Source organism: Aythya ferina, assembly GCF_964211825.1.
Source record: "Aythya ferina genome assembly, chromosome: 8".
NCBI lineage: Eukaryota > Metazoa > Chordata > Aves > Anseriformes > Anatidae > Aythya > Aythya ferina.
Window position 1 is genome coordinate 26855846 of NC_140304.1, and position 26873 is coordinate 26882718.

At 35.5% G+C, this 26873-nt stretch overlaps 1 protein-coding gene across 1 annotated transcript in view; it reads right to left on the reverse strand.

Moving 5' to 3' along the window:
* FAF1 (Fas associated factor 1) overlaps positions 1-26873 on the reverse strand; it is a 160376-nt gene that overhangs the window by 96461 nt on the left and 37042 nt on the right. The window contains exons 5-7 of the mRNA XM_084528394.1: positions 25717-25808; positions 25276-25364; positions 16979-17084 (exon numbers count right to left, since the gene is read on the reverse strand). Of these exons, the coding sequence (XP_084384520.1) occupies positions 16979-17084; positions 25276-25364; positions 25717-25808 (287 nt within the window). The remainder of the gene's footprint in view (positions 1-16978; positions 17085-25275; positions 25365-25716; positions 25809-26873) is intronic.

Here is a 26873-nt window from a genome sequence, read left to right on the forward strand (position 1 = left end):
GATTTTACAGAAACAAGAGGCCATTATTAAAGCCCGGTGGATTGGAAGACCCAAAAAAGGCTTGCCTGCAGATGTCTTGTGAAAACGAATTCCTGAAGAGCAGCAGGAAAAAAGGTTGCAGAGATGGCAGAAAGCCAACAAAAAGCTAAGAGCTGCTGGTAATAGTGTCACAGAAACAGGCATCTGAAATTGTAAATCCAGACCAAAAGAAATGTGTGTAATCTGTCACCAATGCTATGGAGAAAAAGGACTGATCAGACTGAAGGGTAAATAGGTCAGTCTTTTCCAAAAAAAAGGAACAACAACAAACACACAAGCATTTTGAAAGCAGAGACTGAGATATCAGCTATTGAATACATCTATGAATACATCTATGGTGGCTGTGCCAATGATGATGCCCTGAGGACTCAACATTTATCATGGTTTGCAAGGAAGCCGTGGAAGTCATTCAGAGGCCTGTGTAGCTAGTACTGCAGCATATGTTTGACTTGCTGCATATTCTGAAAGCATCGGATGAATCTATACTTGAAGAAATACCCTCAGTTCCTCACTGATTTTCAAAAGGTCACTTGACTTAGTGACAAAAAAAAAAAATCTCTTTCTAGTCGTTAGTCTACAGGCAATCAGGCAATGGCAAAAAGGTAGCTCCTGTTCATATCATCACCTCTTCAAGAGCGGTATTACTAATTTGGTCACTGTAAGATTAAAATTTGGGATGAAGATTTTGAGGATACACTAATGTCACAATACTTTAAAATGCTTCCAAATGCTCATCAGACTTAGAAAAGATGTAAATCCAAGGCATAAAAAAGAAAGCCCAAATCTCATCCAAATGAGTAAGCTGAACCGTAGAAATGATATTATGCTTTTGTTTTTCCTGTGTCTACTTCTCAATCAGAAGATCTTGAGGGATATTTACTGTGAGGGATAGAGAGGGATACAAACGCATTTACATTTCAGAAAAAAACAGTGTAGAAATACTTGCAAATTAAACGCCTCTTTTTACTTTCATCAGAGCTTTCCTTTTAAAAAAGAATCAATAAAGCTTCACAAGAGTAAACTGTATGCTGTTGTGCTTCCTGCATCAACATCAGTGCCAATTAAATTCTGAACCCTAAATCTTTATTGTTTCCTATTAGCTGCTAACCAGAACGAACACTGTGATTTTCTGAGATCCCAGGCTGAGACTTGCTCTAACAGCAGTTAGAAAAAATATTCCTGTTTTGACTTGTCTGCTGAGTAAGCTTGACATTGAAGCTACATGGTGGAAAATAAATACGTAATACCAAGATGTTAATTTTACAGAAGCACTTAACTTTTGTGACCACAATTAACACTCGGGGGGAGGAAAAAGCCATTGACAGGTCTGTCTGACTCTTGTTTCTGCACTGCTTCTCGGGCTCCCTTTCTGAGGGGTGGCTCAGCTCCCGCAGAAGGCAGGCAGCTGCTGACCCCAGGGGCTGCCTTCAAAGCAGCACATGGGGAGTCAGAGGGGAGCAGGATGACAGGGAGTTAAACACAGCTTTAAAATGACACTGACTCCCAGCCAGGATCCGAAACAGAAGTCTGAGAGCAGACGGCTGCTGAGAAGAGCTCATCCTCGCCTCCTCCCTCTGCCACCCTCAAGCTCGGGGAGCACTTCTGTGAGGGGGTAGCAGGCCGCGGCTCCCAGAGGGAGGCCTCCGGCAGTTTTGAGGAACCAAATCTCATCTGTACAGGCAGACAGGAAGGCAGAATTGGCCCTAAATTTACAATGGTGCAAGGTCTTCGTTTTTGATAAAATTACCAGAAAAACAAGTTATCCTCAGGTTCGTTTTGGGAATACAGCTATTCGTAGTTTGCATAGACACTGATCCACATCTCTCGCTCATTCCCTTAGGTCACAGAAAAACTGTTGCAACACTGAATTCCAAAACACCATGAACATCACAATGTGGTGTTTTCACATTTATTAAATAACAGTGGCATTTATCACTAAACTGATAAAGAACTAAAAAAGTTAACCAGGAAATCGTTTCACCAGTGATTAAAATGAACACAGCATGTTGGCAGAAATTTAAGTGTAAGCAAGTTTTCATTTATGATGGATATGAACGCAGAACTTTCTAGCAATTTCTAGTGTAACACTACATTTAAGTTGCCAAGCAATCAAAGAAAGCAATACAAAACTGACTTTTTCTTCTTATTCCAATTGCATTACAGTACGTTAGTCATAATTCACAAATGGGAGAACAAAGTAACACAAGTAATTGAGAAAGATCTTAAAAGAAGTCACAAGGCTTTTTTAAAAACAAACAAACAAACAAAAACACTCTGAGAAGTCACTGCAGAAAGAAATCCAGGAGAGGAGCTGAAATGTCTAAAGTATATGCCATTTTTCTTTTTTTTTTTTTTTTAACTCAATATTATAGTGAAAGTAATAACTGTTTGCTACATCCAATGGAGACCATAATAGGTCCTCAAAGTCCTTATATACGCACCTGAACATGTGTGTCTGTAGGGAAAACATTAAGCCCAACATATTAACGTGGTAAGAGTACTGACAAAAAGGCATGCTTGCAAGGTTTCCTGCAGGTTCCACATTTGGCACAATAGCACTTGGGGTTACTTTATTGATTTACAACCAGGAGGGCTGGTTTTAGTATGGACTGTAGTTTCTACTTGCTTGCATAGTGAAGATGGGACTCCTGAAGGAACAGAAGTTTTGCTCTCTATCAGATGCATGCATATGACTATTAAGTGTTTTGTAAATACAGGGATTTTACTATGATTTATTTATCACATATTAAATAATACAGGATTCAAAACATTTTTTCCTCACTAAAGATAAGGCCTTACTTTGCTTTAAGTCCATCTAATTCCTACTCTGTTTATGTTAAAAGAAAACCAGCTGCCCTTCAGATAAATAAGAATATTCACACAACAGTTCATGCTGGTTTAACTAGACCAGATTAAAGTACACCTTCATTTTAAAGCTATGCAACATTTTTGCACTTAACAGATCTAAGTTGGAAACCACTACTAAATTAGTGTTATATTCTCTAAGTTTTTCTCAACACTACAACTCAGAAACAATCATAAAGGTGGCAAAGAAGTTTTTGCTCTTCAAAATCTAAGACCATCATAAATGGCAACCTTAGAAAATGCCAGCTAACTACTGACTAAACCCAACCTGTTTCAAGGATAGAAACGCCTAACAAAACTTAACAGCTAAGTAATAAATCTCTCTGAATCAATACATTTGGAACTAATTCAAGCTGATTAAAGAAGCAGATAACATTAAGAATTAAGATGCAGAGCACACAATATGTAAACATCAAACATAAAATATTATTAATTGTTATATACTTTTCATGTATTTGCACTACACGTATTTCAAATGCAAATATTAATTTGGAGAGAAATACGTACTGTATATGCACACACTGAAACAGTTTGCTCAGCTATAATGCATCGATGGTTATTTGACAAGTTATAGCATCACAAGCTGCTCTTTCGCATTTTCAGCTATTCCGCTACGTTTTTTCCCGGCAAAGATGCTAAAAAAACCAACTGACTTACAGATCCATACTAGCAGCTCCTCCTTGGAACCACAAGTATACTCCTAATTATACAAAGTCAGTGTGTAAAATATACACTAAGAGAAAGACACCAAAAAATAAAAATATATATTCTAAATCCTAGGCAAGTGCAATATTGACCTATGTATGGTAGCACCATGAATAACAATTTAATTAATAGAAAAAAAATCCATTTGACATTCATAGAATAATCCATGAAAATTGTCTGTTTCGTCCCTCAGTGCCAACTAGATCTGACCTATAAACTGAAACAAGGGAAAAAAAAACGAAATTGGATTTGCAGTTCTCTTCTGATAGCAATGTCTTGAGATCATAGATGCTTATTTCAGACTGCATGCTAAAATTATCATCTACTTCAAACAGTTTGGAAGAGACATTTAATTTCCAAGTTTTAGTGTTCCTCACTTTAAGCTGATCTTAAAAACAAGTAATGAAACAATGCTATTAATGCACTTCTCTAAAAGGAAAATGCACTTCTCTAAAAGGAAAACTATACATTTTGGGGTATTGAAAAGGGTTCTGTTACAAAAACACCTGACAAGAAAGTTCAGTTAACAACATCTCAATTGCTACTGCAGCAGTCTGTTAAACATTGGCTAAACCTAGCAACTGAATTTTTGTGACTATGCATCTCAAACTGGATTGTCAAACAATATTCGTAGAAAACATGCCACTGAGTAACTGCAAGTAGCTTCCCAAATTTAGCTAGTTCTACTGGGAAATTCTAGGAACAGAAAAGGCCGCTTTATTGCAAAATCTCTCTAGCACTGATCACCAAAATGTTCTCCTTCAGACTGAAGTTTAATATATGACTTTCATCATAGTCTAAACTCTATGCGATATCCACTTCTTATTACTTGAATTTAGAAAAGAGTTCAAATATTTCATATATATAACAAGCTGACTTCCAGTTTTCTGACACAACGAAAAAGTTTCATTTTTTTTTTTCATTCCAAAGAAATGTTCTTTTCATGGTGCAGAATAGCCCACATTCGTCAGCAGACTTTATTTTTCTATTTAGGTATCATTATTTTGGAATTAAGAGAATTTAATTTTTGAGACATTATTCCTTTGTATATATTACTTTGGAACAGGTGGAAAAAATGTGAAGAACATAGAGATTTGGTGCATCACAGACCTTAACCCTAACATCTCTTCTTCCTCTCCAGGAAAGGTAGATCTGTCTTGTATCTGGATACATAATTCATCTGGTATCTAATAGCTCTCTTGAAGATTCTCATGTTACTATTGCTGAGGGTTGGTCCCGATGAACTCTTGAGGTCCCTTTCAACCCCTACAATTCTGTGATTCTGTGATACTGTCATTTGAAACCATAGAAAAATATCTGAAGACCTTCACAGTATTGGAAAGAGATAAGCCCCAAAAAAGAAAAAGAAAATGGGAAAGAAGAATACAAAGAACAAGGACTTTTAATATTTTTCTACAATTTGTCTGCTCGGAAGAGATATTCCCTTCCTAGAAAGCCGTACTTACAAAATGGCAATGAGCCTGACCAGCTGGTATCACACAGCGTACCCATACATGCATTACTCCAATCCCAGCAAAAGGAGATGGAGAACACAATAATGAATCCTAGGAACAGACAACATTTCAGTGATCTCATTCATGGCATCAGGGTCACATGCAGCACCCAAAATATCTCCGCAATTTATTTTAGGAGAAACAAAGAGAGAAAGGTTTTTGTGTTCTTAAATTTCTTTCATTCATTTCTGATGACAGATTACATTTTATTGAACTTGGCAACTCTAAAAGAGTAACCTTTATTTTAGAAATCTTCTGAGTTATATTTGTGTGCAATCTTTAGTTTATCTGTAACCACAGAATTTCAGTTCAACGTCTCCCCCTCTGTGTCTTGCACAAACTGTTTGCACTTACCCACAAAAAGTTCCTCTTTTGAGGCAAGAAGAGCTTATTCCTGAATAATTCAAAAGTAGGGAAGCATAAGAAGTGCTTAAATTTATATGGGAATAGTTTTGCGTTGACAATTTCAACTTTAACTAACAGTCTCTTTCACCCATCCTGCTTAAAAGGTCTTGGCTCCTTTTTTATTCTGTGCATTGACATTGGGCTGGCAGAGAAAAGGCTAGACTGCAGCTGAGAACATCCCCTGAGCACACAGCTGAGGACTGTGACCACCAGGCAGCTTGGACAGGGATGACTAACAGCAGTGACGAATCTCTGACATTCTGCTCAAAAAGAAGCAACAGAATGGTGAAATAACATCCTTTTTTGTAATACAAAGCAGTACGGTGCAATTTCTATCCCTGGTGATAGGTAAGCTGTCAAGTCAGACAGGTCCATTTTAGTATTTCATGGCTGGATCTCATGAGGCCAAGGATAAATATGGAAATTCACAAGGGTATGTTGTGAGGTAGGGTGAAAGTTTCATTTTTGATGAACCAAAAGTAGTAGGCTGAGATTAAGCTTGAATGGAGATGTCTTTACACTCCTTAAATCTTCTTGCAAAACACTAAGTTGTAGCCTATGGCTATGTCTATGTTAGCTCACCAGACAATGCAGCAGGAGATCTGCAGAGAAAATCAGGTGGCGATGAGCACTCCTTTACGTCGCTGGTTTTTCACTACTGACCATTTCTGGTCTGGTCCTGTGGACTGAATGTCTCTCAGAAGTTGGAATTTATAAATTGTTTATCTTCTAGCTCAGTTTGATCCTAATGGAATTCAGTCTGCACACTTGGACTGCTCCATCATGCAAGCTTAAGCCCAGTAAGTTGGGCAAATGGGAGACTTTGAAAGGACTGCACAGTCTGTGAGAGTTTCTGTAAGAAATTCAAACGTCATCTAATAACCTTTTTCTCTTCCAAAATACAATGAATTAATTAGGTTAAGTCTTTATGGAGCTGTTCTGCACTTGCCATTAGCTGGGAAGATGGACTAAGAATATTCTCTTCTGAACAAACTTTATATTTGTTTGTGTTTGTTTTTTTTAAACTGATACAGTAAGAAATAATACATTAGCTCTTTCCCAGGTCACAAAGTTCTGTTTCACTAAATGTAAGAACAAAGAATGTAATGAAACAACAAAAAGCCTTTGGTTGTGGTTCAAACTCCTTTCCATTCAGCACCTATGCCAAAGCTCCTCTTCTCCTTTCACAAGGCCATGTTCCCAGTTCTTGCTCTAGAAGGCATTCTCTTGAAATTGCTGGTTGTCCCATATATTTTCTTGATATTGCTAGTTGTATCGTTCTATTTTCTTGCCTTTACTCCCAGTTTTGTTTTGCTTTATTTTCTACCTTTTTACCAGTCATACAATGTAATGGTGGCCAAAGGAATCTCAACGTGATTTTGTTTTGAGCAGTTGTGTGGGTTTTGAGGTGAATAAATCAACTGCTGCACATAACTCATGCCCTGAAGAATTGTATATGAAGCCAGAGAAGACTGAAGTCAATAGGTTCACCAAAACAACAACAGCATCACTGGATATACATGTTCATCTTTGTGTTGGCTTGGGGGGGTAGACATTAAAATGATCAATAATTGAAATCCACTGAACTGAGCTCAAGAGGTGCAGGAAAATGATTATTTTATCTGCAAAACAGAGGAAGAGTCAGGGGGCACTGAACTGAAAGCTCCTCTCCTTGTTCCTATGCTGTTCATTATGTTAAAAGTGAAATACCCAATGTGAAAGCAAGTTCTGCAGAACCATGAAGTAACCTTTGGTTAGAACATGCACGATCCACTCCCCAAGTGGACTGAAAATGAGCAGATTTCATACAAGAGATCTGCTTATACTGTGCTCACAGCCTACTGTGAACACCCCCCTCAGAAGGTCCTTAGTATGCAAGATCAGCTGTTCACCGACATGATATGCAAGTACCCACTTGATTTGCTTAGGTTGACTGGATCTTGTGGCAGTTACTCCTTTTCTGGAGGATTTGGTTTTCTTTCCAAGCCTTGTTTTCTCCTACGCCCTTATCTCGCTCTGCTTTAGAGCTCATCTCCACCATACTTGAAGGAGGTTTGACCTGAGAATCACCTCTACCTGTTTCCATTTACTTCTGTGTCGCCAGATGAAGTCTCAAACAACTCCTGGTGCCATACACACTGTGATGCTTCTCTAGCTGAAAACTGTGTGGTTTCATTTATATATACATTAAGGATGATGTTTTACACTTGTTATACAACTTATAGCATTCCTGCTGTCCACTATTATTTCTACGTAACTTCGAGTACTATTGCTTTCAAAACAAGGTAAAAAGAAGTTCATTTCAGTCTGCAAATCTATGCTGGGGAAAATAAAGTAGATTCAAGGCTTGGTACAAACCCAAAAATTGTGATCAAACTATATAGTTAGTAAATTGTTTGTCTAAATCTTTCATGTATGATGAAAGATTATTATCATAATTCATTAGCAAATTACAGACTTTGTAATGCAGGCAGTCACAAATTTGGCTTTGTATCAATCATTTTAGACCAGCTGGGTAGAAATTAACACAACTCTGGGATACATAAAATGAAGTGCTCTTTCATTTTTTAATTCACTGGAAACTTTGAAGGAAAGAAAAGGAGCCTTTTCAAAAATGTCAATTTTCCCTGATTTTTGTAAATTATTCCATTTCACTATAGAGATATACACAGAATAATTAATGTAATTTAAGACCACAGTAATCAAAATAAATATGATTTGTATAAAGTAAATGCAAAAGAAAAAGAAGTGAAGTTTAAAAAAATTCTTTTCATTGTTTCTGAGACAATCATACATGTTAGTGATCACTGGAAGAATGATTAAGTAAATACAAAAGCTAATAGCCTTGCTCCTCACAAGATACAATATTGTCAAAATTCTTGCTCCAAGCTTTTTCAGTCGACTGAGATGACCCTGTACGAAAATGCTTGTTTTGATTATGTCTACTTTGCCTAAGCTACAAGGCCATGTATAGTGACAGCTGCATTTGGAAGCAGCTTAAAACAAATTTTATCTTAGTGGCACCTAATCCAGAGACTGGTACAAGCAGCATGGAAAAGTCAGTGTCAAAATTAAACAATGAAGGCTTTTCTAGGAACAGATGCTTTTTGCCTGCAGCTGTAAAAACCTTAAAACAATCCTATACCCCACTGTCTGGTCACGCAACTATCACAAAGCAAGGCATAAATTTTGCCACTTATTGCAAATGTTTACTGAGAGCTTCTATAACCCTTTTTAAAAACAGTAACAGGGATTTATTGAGGGTGATTATGAGGCCATTTTATCCTTTAAATGAGTGCAAGGCTCTTCAATTTATGCTCATGATTCTCAGTAAAAATACAAAAGACTAACTTTTTAAGTTTGTGTTTTACAAAGACATAGGAATATAACAAAAAAATGATAAAAGATGTGTTTACTAAAGAGATAGTGCACTGCCTCACTACAATGTTATGGACTGGACAAAGACAAAAGTTATTAATTCACAGGTGAAATGGCAACTGAATATTTTCTTTGCATAATGATTACAGAATTATAGAGCTACCGTTACACTATTGCTAAGATACTGTAGCCCATTTCAGTGTCTTACCTCTACAACTACTACTTTAAACATTCTCATCACCTCAACCCTCTATAAAAATTACTCTCTCTTAAATGAATGCACTAATATAGCTTATATTTAGGTTTAAACTTTATCTTGCTGAAAAACGTCTGTAACTGAATGAATAGAAGTAAAGCATCAGTTCCCAATTAAGTGAGCAATTTACAATGTCACGAATCTAGTTGTGTTCCATATGAACTGAAGAGGTTTTTAGATTAGCTTCTGTTGTGTATTTAAAAGTGATAGCACCAACATGATTTACATAAGTACAATATTTTCAAATATTTTCTCACCAAGCAAGCACTCTAAAATTGTGAAGTGTTTCCTTTCTTACTCAAGTTAAAAAAAAAAAAAAAAACTTTTTCCCGAACAACAGTTCATTAGCACCTCACTATTTATAAGTATAATTGGGTTGTTTGATGAGAAAACATGAGAGAACACTGTGCCTACTATAATTCGCACAAATAGAAATTTCATTGTTTGAAAACAAATCAGCAATTTAATGATTTTTTTTCAAATATAAGTGTATATCATGCAATAATAGAAGTGATCATACTATAGTTAACATAGGATAGAAAGGTTAATTCATGGTCTGGTACACTTCAATTTACAAGCTGTAAATTATTTTTTTAATTGTGAAAAACATGAATATTTCATTTTTGATTCAACTAAATAGAGTTTATACACATAGCAGGGCTATTCTGTTTAGCTACAGAGTATTGCTTTCCCACTTTAAACAGCCCTGGAACTAGGAACGTGGCTGTTTAATATGTTCATAAAGCTGCTTAGGTTCTCTTGTCATTACATGCTAACACCTTTTTAATAGCTAGCATTATGATAGAAGCAGAAAAATTCCCCACCTCTGAAAGTAAAACAACAAATATTCAGAATCAGAATAGCAAGTGATGGTTTTAATGGCGGGTTTTTAAAAATTCAGGGTTTTAAATTAGGTCTTGATCCCCAAAATCCTTAGCATCTTTAAATTACACAAGCAAAGCCATTCAATTCAACGTGATTACTTGTAAAATAAGGACAACTCACATGACTGAGCATTTATGGACCAGAACCTATAAGCAAAATTATAACAATGACTCCTCATTACTTTCAAATTCAAATAAATTGATCCTTATCTTTTGAGAGTTTCTGGACATTTATGGACAGAGTGCAATAGAGACAGGGAACGAAAGAAAGAAAGAAGAGGGAGATATAAACATGCACCCAGAACTACAAGCGTCGACAAATCGAAAGCTAACAGATGTGTGACTTCTAATTAGTTATAATAATCTGTGCTGCAACGCCAGTAGAACAAGCCTCTCCTTCCTTTGGAAATTAAACTGCCTCCTTTGGAAGTTTTAAACTCTCTGGGTGCTTCTAAATTTATGCAAGAAAAAAAATGTCACTTTCAGTAAATTTTAGATATCTACAGTGATAACTTTATGAAAGGAAAATATTAAATTATAATTATCCTAAACAGACACAGTCTTGTGAAACTAACCCTACATTCATATGAAAATACAAAGCATTGACTATAATGAATTTGATTCATCCTTGGACACAAAGCTTTACCACAGTAAACTCAGTCAACTGTTGCTCTTGCTTTTATATTCATAGTACTTAAATAGCGCACTTTAAAACAAAAAAAACTCCAATTGGCTTTTCATACATCCACCCTCCCCAAAAATAACGCACTTGAAAAACCCAAATGATATGAAAAGGCTTCAAGGCCTCTTTTCTCCTTTTCACAGCACTTTTTTTTTTTATTTCTGTTTGCAGTAATCTGCCTTTCACTTTCTCATTGCTACAGAACAAACGAGGAGGCTCAGCACTTTGAAAAGGGGGCTCAATGTGTAATGGGTCCACTAGAATTAATTTAGTTGCACCAAATCCATTGAGCAGCGAGGTTTTTTTCTCTTCTCAAATCATTTTGAGTCGGACGCAGCCCCCAGCCTTTGTAATTCTAGTAAAGCACTTAAAGTGCACAGTAGGTGTTCATCAGGACCATCTGGTCAAAAGCAAAACAAGCTGCTGATTTTGCCTTTGAATAGAATGAAGCAAGTGTGAATTAGTCTCTTCAATTAGCACTATTACAACCTGTCAAGTGCATATTGTAAAACAGGATTATTACAGTATTGGTCACCAGTGCAATTATTTACTCTCTGCCTTTTCTTGCATATAAAAATGTCCATGTTTACTAGTTTTTGATAACTGGAGATCGGTTCTTTAATGATATGCACGTCCAAACCCACTGAAAGCAGATTACAGGTTATGAAACATATTCGGGCAGGAATATGGTAAGCTTCATAATTAAAGCGAAGTGAAGGAGAGCCCTGCCATTACCTCCGAGCGCTGCTTCTGTTGCATGAAAAGGGAAATGGTTGTATACCTTCAGCAGTACAACCTCTCAGAAACGGATCTCTAAAGTCAGATATTGAGATATTTTAAATGCCTAATAAAGCTGTCACTTGGAACAGGTACAGAATAGGTATTTCCCTCCTTCTTTCCCAAGCAACTTCATTTTCCATGTAATCCATAACATGATCACTTACAAAGTTTATCCCAGTCTTTTCGGTAAATGCAGTGTAGTTTAGCAATGTGCTGGTTTTCTTTTTCTAAAAAACTCTCCCCCCCAAAAAACAAGAAGCTGATTGAGCTTTTTAAAATAGATTTCTCTCTCCTTGTTTAAGTCAAAACACAGCTAACTCATTTACCACTGCAGAACACTGATGGTATCACAGTGATAGATGCTTAAATTACATATAATGTTATTACTGTAAATTGAATATAGTTTTTACATACATTTCTTGAGAAAGCAAAAAAAATGTGCAATTTTCGCAAACATAATCTAAGTATCAAGTACAATCAATATAGCCACAACCTATTTTACTAGTTTTCTGATACTAAGAAAATAATTGAACAACAGTGTGGAATGTCTGTGCATCTATTAAATACAAAAAGAAGTGTTACTGATTTTTATCAGCATAAGAATAGTTTTTAACTATTTTAAAGCAATTAAAAATCTCAAGAATATAACATCTGTTCTGAAACTGTTAATGTATGCACAATATTTGGAGATGGTTGTATTATTATGTCTGGCAAATGTATTAAATTACAACTTTGTAGTTACGTAACTGCAAAGAACAATGTTATCTACACATACATTTTGTGTCCCACCACCAATGTCTGACCTTTCCTATGGGTGATCTCAGACAACAGTAATTGGTTTGAAAATATTTTGTACAAATACCATAAATCAGATGTAAAAAAACCTACAAAACCTTCAGCTGGATTTTTTTTCTGTATGTTGAAAGCAATTAGTCTGCTCGCCTATATTTATGTATTGCAATTATTTAAGCCCTTCAAATCATTTTTTGCCTGCATGTACATAAATGTTGCTTTTGTATCTTGTTTCACATTCATAAACTTATCAAAAAAGTTTTTACAAATTCAGTACAAAGGACTTCAAACTGTCTTTAGGGTCTGGCAACACAGAATTTATAGTTTCTCTCATCCCAAGCAGTTCTGTGTACAAATAGTTCCTCCTCCTGCCTGTAGTGCTATTGGATACATTGCTTTTCTTATTCCATCTTAGCCAGTAAGTCTATAGGGAACAAAGAACAAATATATTACCTATGACAGGTGACAGGGATGCTAAGATACTAGCCTCTGATTAGTTTATTGGCTAAAGGAATGGAATAAAGAGCAGATGCAGCTATGCAAAGACAGCCTGTATTTAGGGACCCATCCTTGCATTGTTTGTACAGATTTTATGTTTTACTAGGAATTATAGAACCTAGTACATGCTTTATCTAGTATTCTCAACTGGAATCTCCAACAGTTAGAAAAAAATATACAAAAAAAAAAATCACTGATCTCCAAGAGGCCTGATGTTTCTGCATATTTAACTTGTCCACCCTTTAACAGCCACAGCTTGTGTACACTGGATACTTCTGTAATCCTGCACACAGGAATCACAAAAAAGGCTTCAAAGTCTTTACCGACAGTAAAACAGACAAATGCAAACTCCTTGTTTTTAATGGAGGTATCCAGTTTGATAAAATTTACTGAATTTTTTCCCATGTCGCCAATTAAAACAACAAAAAGTGCAAAGCGTGCTTTTGTGACAGAGAGGTTCTCAATTCAAAAAGTTTTCTGCAAATTAGTTTGACTGTGTATACTTCAGGATAGGAGTATCCTTGCTTTCCATGAAATATTTAAATATTCCCCCCATGTAAAGGGCTGTCTTTCACCTCTATCAAATAATGCAACTACAACTTGAAAAAATTGAAACACAGCAAAAATATTATTTTTAAAGTAAGTTCATCAGAATAGCCAGAAAACAATTTATGTTAAATAAGGCAATGCATTAAATATATGCATATTTAGCAAATAGCTTGTTAAATCAAATTTTAAAAGTTCTCTTACTTCAGCAAGGGATAACCTCCACAAGTTATTTTAGCAGAATAAACAGTATGTATTCAGGCAGAAAACTTGTTTTAGTCTTTTATGTATTAGCAGTTCAAATTTGTTAGAACTGTCCTTATTTAACCATAAAATACATTGGAAATGTATTAATTTACAGTCTCCAAACTGGCACAAACCCTACTAATTTCCCCTTAAAATGCGGATCATGGAAAAAAGTAATCATGATATTTCCCAGAACAGTATCTGCCCGGAATTAATTTAATACTGCAATTTTACAAGAACAAACAGATGTCAGAAACCTGTGACACAGATTAATTTGCAATTTAGGCCAACATGTTATCATTAACTTTCTAACTTAACCACTCCCCTGCTTGACTCACCAAAAAAAAAAAAAAAAAAAAAAATCCAATATCCAGTTCGATAATTTAAGTTTCGTTTTTTATTTCATTTCTAAGTTTCCCTATAGGCTGATGAGCCCGCATCAATATAATTGAGAGTAACTTAGATTTTTTAAAAATGAGAAATTATACCTTAATATGTGAAGAGTTGAAGATGCAGATAAAGCAAGTGGAAAAAAAAAAAAAAAAAAGCATTTTCATGTATCATCCAAAATCCAAATACGATTTAATACAAGAGAAATTGTGGAAGCCAACCTGAGTACTACAACTTCAGGCTTCTCACATTAGAGATTTTTCAGTCAGGTTGTTTCCCTATTAAACAGCAAGATTTTTTTATTTTTTAAATAACAAATCATTTAAATATCATTTACTATTAAACATGTATTCTAAACAATTAAAACAGAGAACTGAAGCAACAGTAATGCACAGGAGATAGCTCACTCAATTCTGCATTTAAACCTTTGCAAAATATTTATGACAGTTTTGAAAGGGTAGAGGGATTTTAGGAAAACTTGGAAAAAATGTTAGTTCTGTAAATTTTAAGGAAAAGATAACAACAAACCTAACAACTAGCCCTAGAGAGAGAGTTGCACCCAACTGTGGCAAGCAGTAGAACATTTATAGAATTTTAAATATTTCTTTTAATAATTGATGTAGTCATTTTGAATCTTTCTGCATAGGATATACCATGTGAGTAGATTGCATTAACACTGCTTAAACACTTCAACTTGTCAGTATGGCCAACTCGATTTCTGAAATATTTGCAGTATTTTCCCATCGAAACAGTAATAAAGGTAGAATAAATATATGCCACTGCTTTATAATCACTGAACATTAATGAATATTTTATGTCTTTTTAAATCTCCCTGTTTAATTTAAAAGGGTGAAATTAAGTCTCCTCCCTGCAATATGCCAATTATCTGTAAATCAAACAATAACTTGGCCATTATACTCCTTTTTGTTAATATACCAGAAGCTAATTTGAAAACACTGAATGGCATTTTTAGGTAATAATTGAATAGTCCTTCCTGCCCTCTTGTGGTTGGCAACTGCAACTTCCACGAAGCTTTTCCACAATTACGAAAATATACCAGAAGGAAAGTAAACTATTAATTTGTTAAAGTGTGAACATGAGAGTGAAGGAAAAAAAAATATCTATTGGTCTCTGGAAACAATTGAGACGTGGCATCGAAAAGAATGAAAGGTATCACCAATTTCTCCAAATCACACAAAGTAACTAGATTTCAAGCATTTGCTACAATGTTTGCTCTATGCTAAAAGAAAAAAAAAATTTAAAAGTCATTAGGGAGTTAACATACAAAACAGCTCTTGTTTTCTGTAATTAGACAAATGTTCGCCAACCCTTTTACCTCAGCCAAGTCCCCAGTGATTTCCACAAGACTTTGTATAGACATATTCACCTGTTCACTATCAAGTGCACAAGTCCACAGTTTTTTTTCATTTTACCCTTTAAATTAATTATCTTCATAATTTTATACACAATATTGGACGTGATACGTAGACACAAAGGAGCAAGGCAAATAAAGGTTTGATGCTCATGCTAATAAGGGTATGGGGTGGTAGACTCAGGGGGAGCTTTTGGTTGTTTAAGGGAGAAAATTGTAACTCACTTTTAAATTGAGTTGACTCTGTACAATAACATGCTGACTGTAACCTACCATTAATAACAAGAAAATTTCAGTGCATGTAAAGCTTAAATTCCCATGCACCATCACAGCTTCCTGGATCCTTTAAGACTGGAGAGTAGTAGTTGATATAGCATAGATAAAAATAAATGGGCGATACGTATGTGTGATATGTTTTCTTCTAGAATCTCACAATTTAAAAATACAAGTAATTTGAAGATTTATAGAAATAAATTACTAAAATATTAATTTTTAAAGAGTAAGAGCTTGGCCCCTCAAAAAACAAACTGATGCAACTTCATTTGTGTGCTTGTATTAAAAAACTAACAGAATTTACTATTAAAGGTTTAGAAAGGTAAAATGCTTTCATGCAGAGGATAAAAATAGAATTTACATCTTAAGAATAAGGTTCGCAATGAAAACAAAACAGTTACTTTTCACTGTTGCATGGGCTATTTCTCTGATATAAAAATGTTACAGGAACTTAAAATAATTCTTTCTACAATGTCACCTCACCTCATGAGAAAAACTTCCATAAAACGTCCTCAACAAGACTGAGAGAAGACACAAATCAATAGCAAACACAAGTTTAATGTGAAGAGCAAACGTTTAATCTTAATATGTTGTGAAGTTAATCCTTAAGATTCTTATTTCTAGATTGTTTGTCATATTTCCAGAAGTTAGTGGGTTATATGGGAAGTAATACTGAAAACATGTGCCCTTAGATACATCATGAAGCATCAGACAATATACAGACAATATCAGACAATAACCTTTGGCTTCAGAAAGGAATTAAAAATATACAAGGACTGCTTGCTCTAAATTCTGAGCATCCCGATTCATATAAGAGATATTTGTTTCTATAGAACTTAATTCTGATGAAGTTCTCTACAACATCACCCCTTGCTGGCCATTCGACAGAATGGCAGTGACATCCATTATACACAGAAACCATTTGGCTACCAAGCCAGGAAGAGTTAGAGCATTATAATAGCAACCAGCACTGGTAGAGGTGCCTACAAAACGGAGATGGAACTGCTTAACAGAAGGGAAGACAGCAAAAGGTTCAAGGGGCTTAAAAATAAAACGTAATTTGAACAACTGCCTTTCCTCGTCATTGTAGAGTACCTCAATAGAGGCTGTTCACATATTTTGCTATTACAATGTAAAAAGTAACATCTTTTCTGCATAACTTAATTGCAAACTTTTTTTTAGGCCAAGCTCTTTAATCAAGTTATCGCAACCTTCATGATCCAGTTGATTAAACCAAAAAGATGACTAATAAAATAAAGGAATTTCCAACTAGGCCATGTAAACTCTCTTTCACAGAGCTGGCATTAGCTATAACGAGCTACATTTATTCTTCAGCTGTGAAACACCACTCACCTCCTGAATGGTACTGCTTCCTGAGAAGTTGAGGTTGTACTCCCGCTGGACTTCTCGATGGGTGACGAGCAGCATGAAGTTTTGATTTAATGACTCCTGCAAGGCCCTGAAATGGTTGAAAGAAAAACAAGAAAATCAGGGATAAGCATGTTATAGCTTGTTTTACAGTTAGATGCAAAAACCCCAGGGTACCCTAAACTCTACATGGACAAGTCCAGGCACAACATTATCATCTCTCTTTTCACTCTTAAATGCAAGGAAGCATGCTGAGAATGACCAAAGGCCATTCCTGAACTCCTTCCTTAATAAGATGACTGCAGCCTTTAAAGCTCTTCTAATGTTAAATATTCTCAAAATTGAGAGTCACATTATCTTCATGAACATCAGGTATATTTAGCACTCATTATGCCATTAGGCTTGTAAGCATATTGATGACCAGACAAAACACCAAGCTACGATGCACGTTAAAAACTGATGGTAAGTAGAATAAGGCAAAGCATGCTTTCACTTCTCTAGGGTTACCTGAAGCATAAATCAAATGGAAATGCCTTAGTTTCATTCAAAGCACATAAACCCAGCTAATTAGAACTGGAAAAGTAACCACAGCAAAATTTCTCTTGTGGTTATTGACTATTTAGAAAAGTTAGTTCTGCTCAAATTATTTTAACTGCATATTAAAATATCTTCAATAACATAAGCTAAAAGAAAATCTTAAGATACAGATTAAACAGGTCAACATTAAGTCACAAAGATTTTTTTTTTCCCAGTAACAAAACATCTAGATGTTAAAAAGGCATCTTGTTTAATTAGGTACAAAATTATGCAACTATCTACTTTTCAAAACAGAAGACAGGATTTGGCTATAAATAGGGCAATTCCAGCTATGTATGAATTAATATAGGCTACAAAAATGCACTATAACATACCTTGCTACATTTCTAAATAGTATTTAATGCAGAGTTGACCTGTTCAGTGGCATATGGAATTAAATTGTGTCTATCTACTTCTTTTTTCCTATAACACACTCTTATAAGAATGCAAAATTTTTTTTCCTTCGGATCTTCACTGTTTGATGACACTTCACCATGCCGTTCCTCTAAGCAATAAAGGACTAATTCTGTATGCAGATGAGCACAGCTGTATCTTAAGACTCAAGAAGGCAAGACTGCTGGATTACTTGAGTCTTGATTTGTTAGTTTTTCCTTCTACTGTAATTACCGATCTGCACTTTGGCTGCTCAGATGGCAAGGAACCCATGCAATACTCAATGGATGCTTTAGCAAGAGATGCACTATTTGCTTTAGCATCTCAAGAAAAATTACCTTACAAACTCAGCAACATAATTTGGATTCTGTGACATCTTAAACATAACAATCACACATGACAAAACAAAATCATGAAGTGCCAGTTCTCTTGTCTTTTATGTGTTTTTGTAATAAGGAAGATGAATTTAATTATTTGTTAATGTTAGGTATGTTCAAATGTATGACAGACACTACATATGTAACTGAAATAATTAATCTACATCGAATGTTAACTTAGCTCCACTTGTCACAAAATCTTTTAAAAACAGGCTAGAAAAATTTAAAAATACTTCACAGTCCTGCATAGGAGAAAAAAAACAGTCTGAAAAGATGCACACCTATTTTCAAAGGTAATTCTAATTTGATCCCTAACAGTAAGTTTAGCATTGCTGTAACCTTATTTTCTTTCAGCAAATGTTCCGGAGCAACTAAAATACACTGCTGTGCTTTTTCAGGTTCTGATTTTTTTTTTTTTTTTTTTAAATACTGGAGGCAAGTGATATATGTAACTGTTCTAAAAATATTATTAATTACAGCATATGTGAATGACTCCGGATTCCATATGGGGTCACACAAGGCTCTATTACAGCTTTTTGTTGTTGTTTTTGACTTTCTGAAAATCTTTAGATGGAAACTGATAGCGTGATTCATGTTTTCATTCTGTAATTGATGTAAGCATAGAATGAAACAGGCTAGTTAGATCAAACCCTCAGTCTCTCACGGTATGCATAATACATACACTTAAATACCATCCAGATCCAAAATATGGTATGCTCAAGAAAAATAGATATGTATGTGTTCATAGGAAAGGTTTTCCATTTCTCTACTTCATCTGGATGTGATAGCAGCAAATATTTAGAAAAGAAAGAAAAAACTCTTCAAACACAGTTATTTTAAATTAAGTGCTTTAAAATTAAAAGCTTCAGTTTTCAAAGTAAGTAATGATTTTGACACCTCTACATTTTGGATTTCTGAACAAGACAAGCTAAACATTAAATATTGAGAATTTTCTTGTTAACATTCATAGCCAAATACAGTCAAAGAGCAGGCTGAAAATTAAGCTGGATAAGAAAAAAAAATCACTTTTTCTTCAGAAAACAAAGAACATAATGAAGAATTGTACAGGATAATGCTTACATAGAAACATAGACTGGGTTAACTGACCCAATCCTTTGGGGTCCCATATCAAAACTTCATATGGCCTTGAAGCCAGAAGACATGGGCCACGTATGTTCTGAAGTCAAAGGGAGGAGGAGTTGTCGTGCACTTATGGGCAGGATGTTACCACCAACTCCTCCACGTACCAGCGCTCCCCTGTGAGACTGGGTTGGTTTGTACATGGAGCTAGAGAGCCAGCAGTGTCAGTCTCCTCCCAGATTTGTTTCCTCCCGCAGGGATTTTGGATTACCCCAAATTCTTTGTGGCAATAAAACTCTGACTCCAAACATAAAATAAATTGCCATAAAATTGCAATTTCAGCCATTAAAACTCTGATCAAATGCACAAAATGAAGTTCTTTAAGCAGGAGACCGCTCCTTGACAGTAAGCTGAACCTTTGTGTTCTCCCCCAATGCCTTTTTTTTTAAAATAAAAAATAAACTTTTTACGAGATGCACATAACTGTACTAAGACGGCTGCTTTTGAACACTATGTACATTTCTAAAGCTATGGCTTCAGTGTTTGCAGCAGTTTCATTTTCCTGCAAATGCTATCAGTCGACTACAATCTTCCAAATGAAATATCTGCATTAAAAGAAGAAGAAGAAAAGAAAAATCAGGGCCAAACTCTATTTCCCATTGAAGTTAAGATTTTTTTTTTTTTTTTTGCCATCAACACTAACAGAATTTAATTAATCTAAAGATTAATTAGTGGTGAAAGGGAATCAAATTCTAGAAACAGGTTTAAAAGTAGGCCACTTCTGTCAGCAGCATCTCCCCCCTACTGCAAGCCCTAGCTCTCCAAAGCATTTGCTGATAGGTTATACACATTGATGTTACATTTTTTCCCCTCAGCTGGATGATTATGCTTTCACTATTAGGCACAGGAGCCAAGGGCACTTGAAAGTACTTTCAGGTACCAATCTTTCAATACAGGAAATCTGACAACACCCAAAAAAAGGAGCAAGTCTGAGAACAGACAAAAGAAAACAGACCTGAGCCCAGTCATTCAGTCATTGCTCTGACCAGTTTTAGCAAGAGAAACCTCAATCAGTTTAGGATTTCATATGGATTGCCTATATAGCCTTGGTTATCAGCATTATCACAATGAGTAGAAACCTCAGCAATGGACCAGGATTCAACTAAGGTTGAAATTCATAATATGCAACTAAAACCATTCCTCCCTAAAACTTAAATTTCAAGCAACAGAAGTTGCTTGAAACTGGAAATACCAAATGCTCAATTAACAGTTGGGAAGGAGTTTATTCACTAGCTACTCCACCCAAATTCCAATACAGCACAATTTATAAACAAGTGTAATAAAAGAGAAACAATATTTAGCCCCAAAGTGTGTAATAACAAATGATGCTAAGCTTAAGGGGACAGCAACCGTTCAATCAGTCTATGAAATGCTGAAGTAAGATGATATTAGAGTTTTTATTTATTATATTTTAAACTTTTGGCTTTACTATTTTTTTCTTGTGCTATAACAATATATAAAATGCATTGGTTGTATCAATTTTTAAATGAATGCCTTAATGCTTTGATTTCTGATGTAATACTTAATAATATTTTTCTTTGAAATTTTAGTAATATATATATTTTTTAACTTTAAAGCCAAAAGTGTATCTTTACTCAGTGAACAGCAAATGATCCATTTCATTTCAGTTCTTTTTTTTTTTTTTTTTTTTTTTTTTACTTCTCTATTTAAATGAAATGCATTCAGAATTAGGCAGTAGCTTCTTCAGTCACAAGATTTCCCCCAAAATCTCTGAATTTTATATAAATAGGCATGACACAAGGTAATTAACATTTCCATTTTAAACTTACAGATTTATACAAGCTCATGTCAACAGAAGTCCAAATTTACTGTAATTACAGATTATTTACATTAAAACAAAATAAGAAATCAGTATGTAAATGTAATGTTTGTTGTAGCTAATGCAGCAGGAGATGGTAGATTAGGTTCAAACAGCAATCAGTTAGCAAATCTGGCTAACATGTAAATGAGCAGAAGCCCTTCTGTTTACATTCTACTGCATTTTAAACTTCAGGATTTTTAAACTGTCTCATGAGCAGATGTGAAAATAAAACATTAATCTTACCATTCTTATTGAAGCTTTCAAAGTAACTAAAGCAAGGCACTGCTCCTGTCCAGCTAAACAGACAATACTAATAACTGGAGTTGCAGGTTACATCCTTCTTAATTAACACTCCGCAACAGTTGATAACGTACACCAAAACCCCATGCCACAACCACCACTGCTCTGCAACAACCTAAAAAGCACGTACTCAGCAAAACACAGACCCATTACTTGACATGTATATATAATTTTTATTCCTATCCACACAGATAATTACATTTCTTAAATAAATTACACTCACTTAGCAAAATCTAGTACTGTAATCATCGCCGAGATATTCAGCTGGTCAAACAGCTTTTAGCTGCTTTGAACTTTCTGGTGATACATCAAGTATAAAAAAGAAATTAACATTTTCAGCTATTTAGCAAAAAATAAAAAATAAAGTATGAATATAAATTAAATGACATCCATTAATCAAAGTGACAATGAAGGAAAAAAAAAATATAAACAGCACTTCCCAGAACACACAAGACTGAAAGAGAAGACCATCAGGAAGACCTGGCTATGTGTCCAGACTCACATGCCTATGCTTTTGATGCTTCCCTTTATCGCATTGTCCTCACCCTTTTTTCCTGAACTGAGTATTACTGGTTTGCAAGAAGCACCTGAGGCACTAAAGGGAAGGAAAGCCACTGTAAGGAAGTGAAGAATCTAATCTGAAATGCCAGTGCCAGTAATCTCTCCCCTAGGACAATTATTTATAGACATTCTTTGGCACCTTTCTGTTTTAAGACTGTTTTCTAAAGGAAATTGTGTTTCTCTCCACCCACCTATGCCATCCAGCAGATTTGTACATATTCATTAGTTTCAAGGAGAACTGACGATGCTGTAAAGGACTCAAATACTGGGTGTAAATCAATAGGTGAGTAGAGGAAAGGGACCTAAATTACTGCCCACCTTCATAAAAGACTGCAGTAGAAGCATAATCTTTTTATACTGCCTTCCTCTGGCCTTCGATGACAAGGAACTACCATATGATCCGTTGTCATACAATATACCCTGTTGTTTGATACTACCTGCTTACCGGGATTTCAGCTGAAGAACAGAGCTGGGGCAGGATGACAACCTACACAGGTGAAACAGTGACACAGGTGCTACAAAATGCATGAGGGGAACTGAAGCACTGTCAGAGGGAGGCAAGATCAAGGGAAGCATGGAGGGAGAGAGTGAATTACTTTGTTGGGATGAGGCAGGAATTCACCAGAAATCATCCTTCATTATATCCACAGCCCACAGAACATGTTGTTATTGTTCCAGATGTTGTATGTGGGTAGGTATGGCTTTGCCAACCCTACAGGTGGTATTTGCCATTTAAATTTAATCTTTACACCTCAATTTACTAGCATGCAGTAGTAATTCACTGGGTTTCTATTACCTATAAAAGCTTTAGATATACCACCGATGAATGAAGATGCCCTAGGAGATTTTTGCTTGTTTAAACTGTGGGATCGTTTTGTCGTTACATTTAGATGCCAGTTTAAGTCAGTTCTGGGTTAAGTCCATACAGTCTGCCACAAACTTCAATGCCTACCTACCAATACATTGGAAAAGGATGTTTCAAATGCTCCTCTCCCTGAGTGTCAAGAAGAGGCACAGACCAGAGTTTATAGAGCTGTGACCAGATTGCTCCTTTTATGAAGGGCATATCCATAAAATACCACGTACTGAAATCATAGGCTTTTCAAATACCACTTTCTGGAGATATTCAAATCACGACTATTTATCTCTAGTTCAAAACAGAAGGCAGTTGAAGAAAACAGCAGATGAACTCACAAAGTAGGAGGCAAAGTTCTTTAATTTCCATTAATAATACATGCGAGCATCATGCTTTTAAAAAATTGTGGGTAACAAACTAATCTGAATAATAACTGACCTAACAGTAGGCAGTAAACAGTGTAACTGGGTTTGGTACATTGCTTCAATTAGATGTGTTTTGATCTGCATTGATGCTTTAATTGGAGGCAAGCCTCCCCTTTCATCTAGAATTTATGACTTCAGGGAGATGATCTAGCCTTCAAATTATCCTTGTTTAAGTAGCCACTAATTAATCATCGTTTGCTATCCCAAAGCTACCAAATTTATCTTAAAAATATCCAAAACTAAATCTCCTCTTTGGAACACGTATAAACTGTAAAGGTAACGACCACTTTGATTTTACCAGGAAATAAAGTTCTTTTAAACTGTTCATCCAACAAAAAAACCTGGGAACCCTTTATAAAGAGCTTGTTGCTTTTACATAGTTTATTTCAGTTGAAATAAACTACATTCTTTGGAGTCTAGATTTCTTTCCAAAATCAAAGACATTAAAATGACAATACACAAGATAACCATGTATAAAATATTAAAATTGCAAAATGAATTTAAAAAAAAGTAAAGCATCTACATTGTTTTTCCACAGTATTTTCATTGTTCTTCAAGTAGTTCTTTAAGTACAATGGCTTATTGTCCTCACACACAGCCACAGCTCCTGTTTGTATGTACAACTTGCATCTCAGCTCACTACCACCCTCTGTTCCATCACCGCTATTCCCTCTCTTAATGTTTCTATTATTTGTTTATTATCTATAATTTAGATCAGTTTTCTTGTTTCTTCCATAGAACACGGGTTATGTTCATAGATAACTTCTTAGTACTACAGGGACTACTTTTAGTCATTGGGAAACCATCTATTCATTTCTACTGATTGTCAAAGGATTTCCTTTGTCATATTTGTAGAATATTCTACTATTTAACTACAACAGCAGAAAAGCAATTCCCTCTTCAGATAACTTGAAGGGAATCTAGTCTAATGACTATGCAATTTGATCAATTCAAAGTACAATCCTCCCTGCTTGCTTGACATCTTAGGACCAGAGCTACTTTTTTAGACTCAATTACCGTGCACCCTCTAGTGGCCACGGAATAAAATTAATGGTTTTCCTGGTAGGAATACATCTGTGTCTACCGTTGAGAAACAGATGGACAGGAAAGAAAAAAAGACAAAACGCTGAAAGCAAAGTAACTGCAAACTGCTCTCTAACAGTAAGGATTCAGTTTTCCATAAAGAAGCATTTAACTTTCAAACCTTTGCAATAGTCACTGACATATGAACACTCTGTTAACTTTTTGAGTATTGAAATCAGTAAGAGAAGATACCCTGCCTACTTAGACAAAAGTAGTTATTCAGCCTATTTATGTACATTTTTAAAAGTCCAAGATACAATGAAATTATATAACAAATATTTCAGAAAGAAAATTCTGATCAGCTGATAACAATCTCTACATGTTTATCTTATATGAATCAACCTAACGCAATAAATTATGAAAGGCCAGCTTTAATTTAAAAACACTTACTCCCAGTGGAAATGAAAGTCACCACACCTGGAAGGTATAAAATTCTGTATGCACCTAAGTAATTCACGTAGCACACCAAGGGTTTGTTTGTTTGTTTGTTTAAAAAAAAAACAACACACACACAAAAAAAAAAAAAACACAAACAAAAAACAACACTTTTCCCTTAATTTCAACAGTAAGGTACTGAGGTAGTTAATCCCAACGCTTGCCTCTTCAACCACTTAAAACTGGTTGCAGGTTCCTAAAAGGATACATGATGTGGCTTCACAAAAATAAGAAAAAGAAAAATAAATAAATAATAATAATAATTTAAAAAAATAAAGAATCATACAAGTAGAACATATGGCTAAAAGACTTACCCAGAATGACTTGAAGAAGGAAGAGGCAGGTCAGGTGTTAGAACATAAAGACTATTATTTTTTGGCAAGTGTAGAGTTTTTAAAACAGTCTGAGGAAAGAAAAATCATTGTAAATATTGTAAATATACAGCATTTGCTGATTTTGACATATTAGTTTATTCTACTTCTTTTAATTCTTGACAACACCATCAAATTTTTGTTTCAAGACGTACTTGCTATGAATTTAATAACAGTATTTTTGTAGCTGTGCCATGTTTTAAATAAAAACAACGAAAAGTGATTTTTTGGTAATGTTTTAACTTAAGTGTTCCTAGTATTACTTTCACCAAAGACATCTAACACTGTTTGAAACTCACAATTCCTGCATTGTAACCCCCCACCCTCAGAGCCTCAGTTTGAAACACTGAATTCAGGTAACTGAAAACACAGTTGAAAACTTACACTATCGTCTACATCTCCAGTCTTCCACCCTTTCAGCAGCATTTTAGATGCAGGAATCTGAAGTTCATTTTCTAGAATACGTTTGATATCTCCTGAAGAGAAAAGGAATAAAATGTCAAGAAAAACACATATAAAGCATGCACATTTACCGCCATCTCAAACACTACTGAATTACAGCGCATAAATGAGCAAGAAAAATTTACTACAAAATCAGTTTTACTGTAGTTATCAATGTAACATGCAATTTGGACAATATTTCAGTAGTTCTACACTGCACGTGCTATCCACACATCTGCAGGTGCATGCTACCTGAAGCAATGCACCTTGCCAGCAATAAAGGTGGTGTGCACTCACAAATCCACGACCAATAATCCTGACACAGGGAACTAGAGCGTTCACACAGCTTGACTGGTCTGACAGCTATTTGAGTGTTTTGCAAATTTTGATGCTGTCTTCTTCCTGTAGCTATTATAGGCACAAAATAATTTAGGCTGAAGGTACCTCAGGAGGTCACGTAGACCAAGGCCAACTCAAACAAGTTCAGAGGTCTAACGAGACCAGTTCAGTCAAGGTTTTGTTCAGCTGACTCTTGAACACTTCTAAGGATGGAGGCTCAACAGCTTCTCTGGCCAACCTGCTGCAGTACTTGACCACCCTCATAATTAAAATAAACAAATATATTCAGCGTATATAATGTTGCAATCTGTGTCCTTTGCTTCTTATCTCATCACTATGCTCCTCCAAGAAGAGTCTGGCTCCATCTTCTGTGTCCTTACATCAGTTATAGACTGTAATAAGGTCTCTACCTCTCCCCTTCTCTCCTCCAGGTTGAACTACTCTAATTCTCTTCGCCTCTACTTGTATGTCACCTCGTGCTCAAGTCTCCTGACTATCTTGCTGACTACTGCTGGACTCACTCCACAACATCCTTCTTGTACTGGGTACCCCTGAATTGGATGCATTGCTCCAGACACAGTCTCACAAGTGCTGAATAGGTGAGAAAAATTATTCTGCTGGATCCACTGGCTATATTCTTGCTAACACAGCCAAGGATGCAGCTGGCATCCTTGCAGTAGTGCGCTGCAAGAGTGCACTACTGATGAGCCTCCAGATCTGCTTCTTTTTTTTCTTTTCCTCTCCCCACAAAGTTTCTTTCT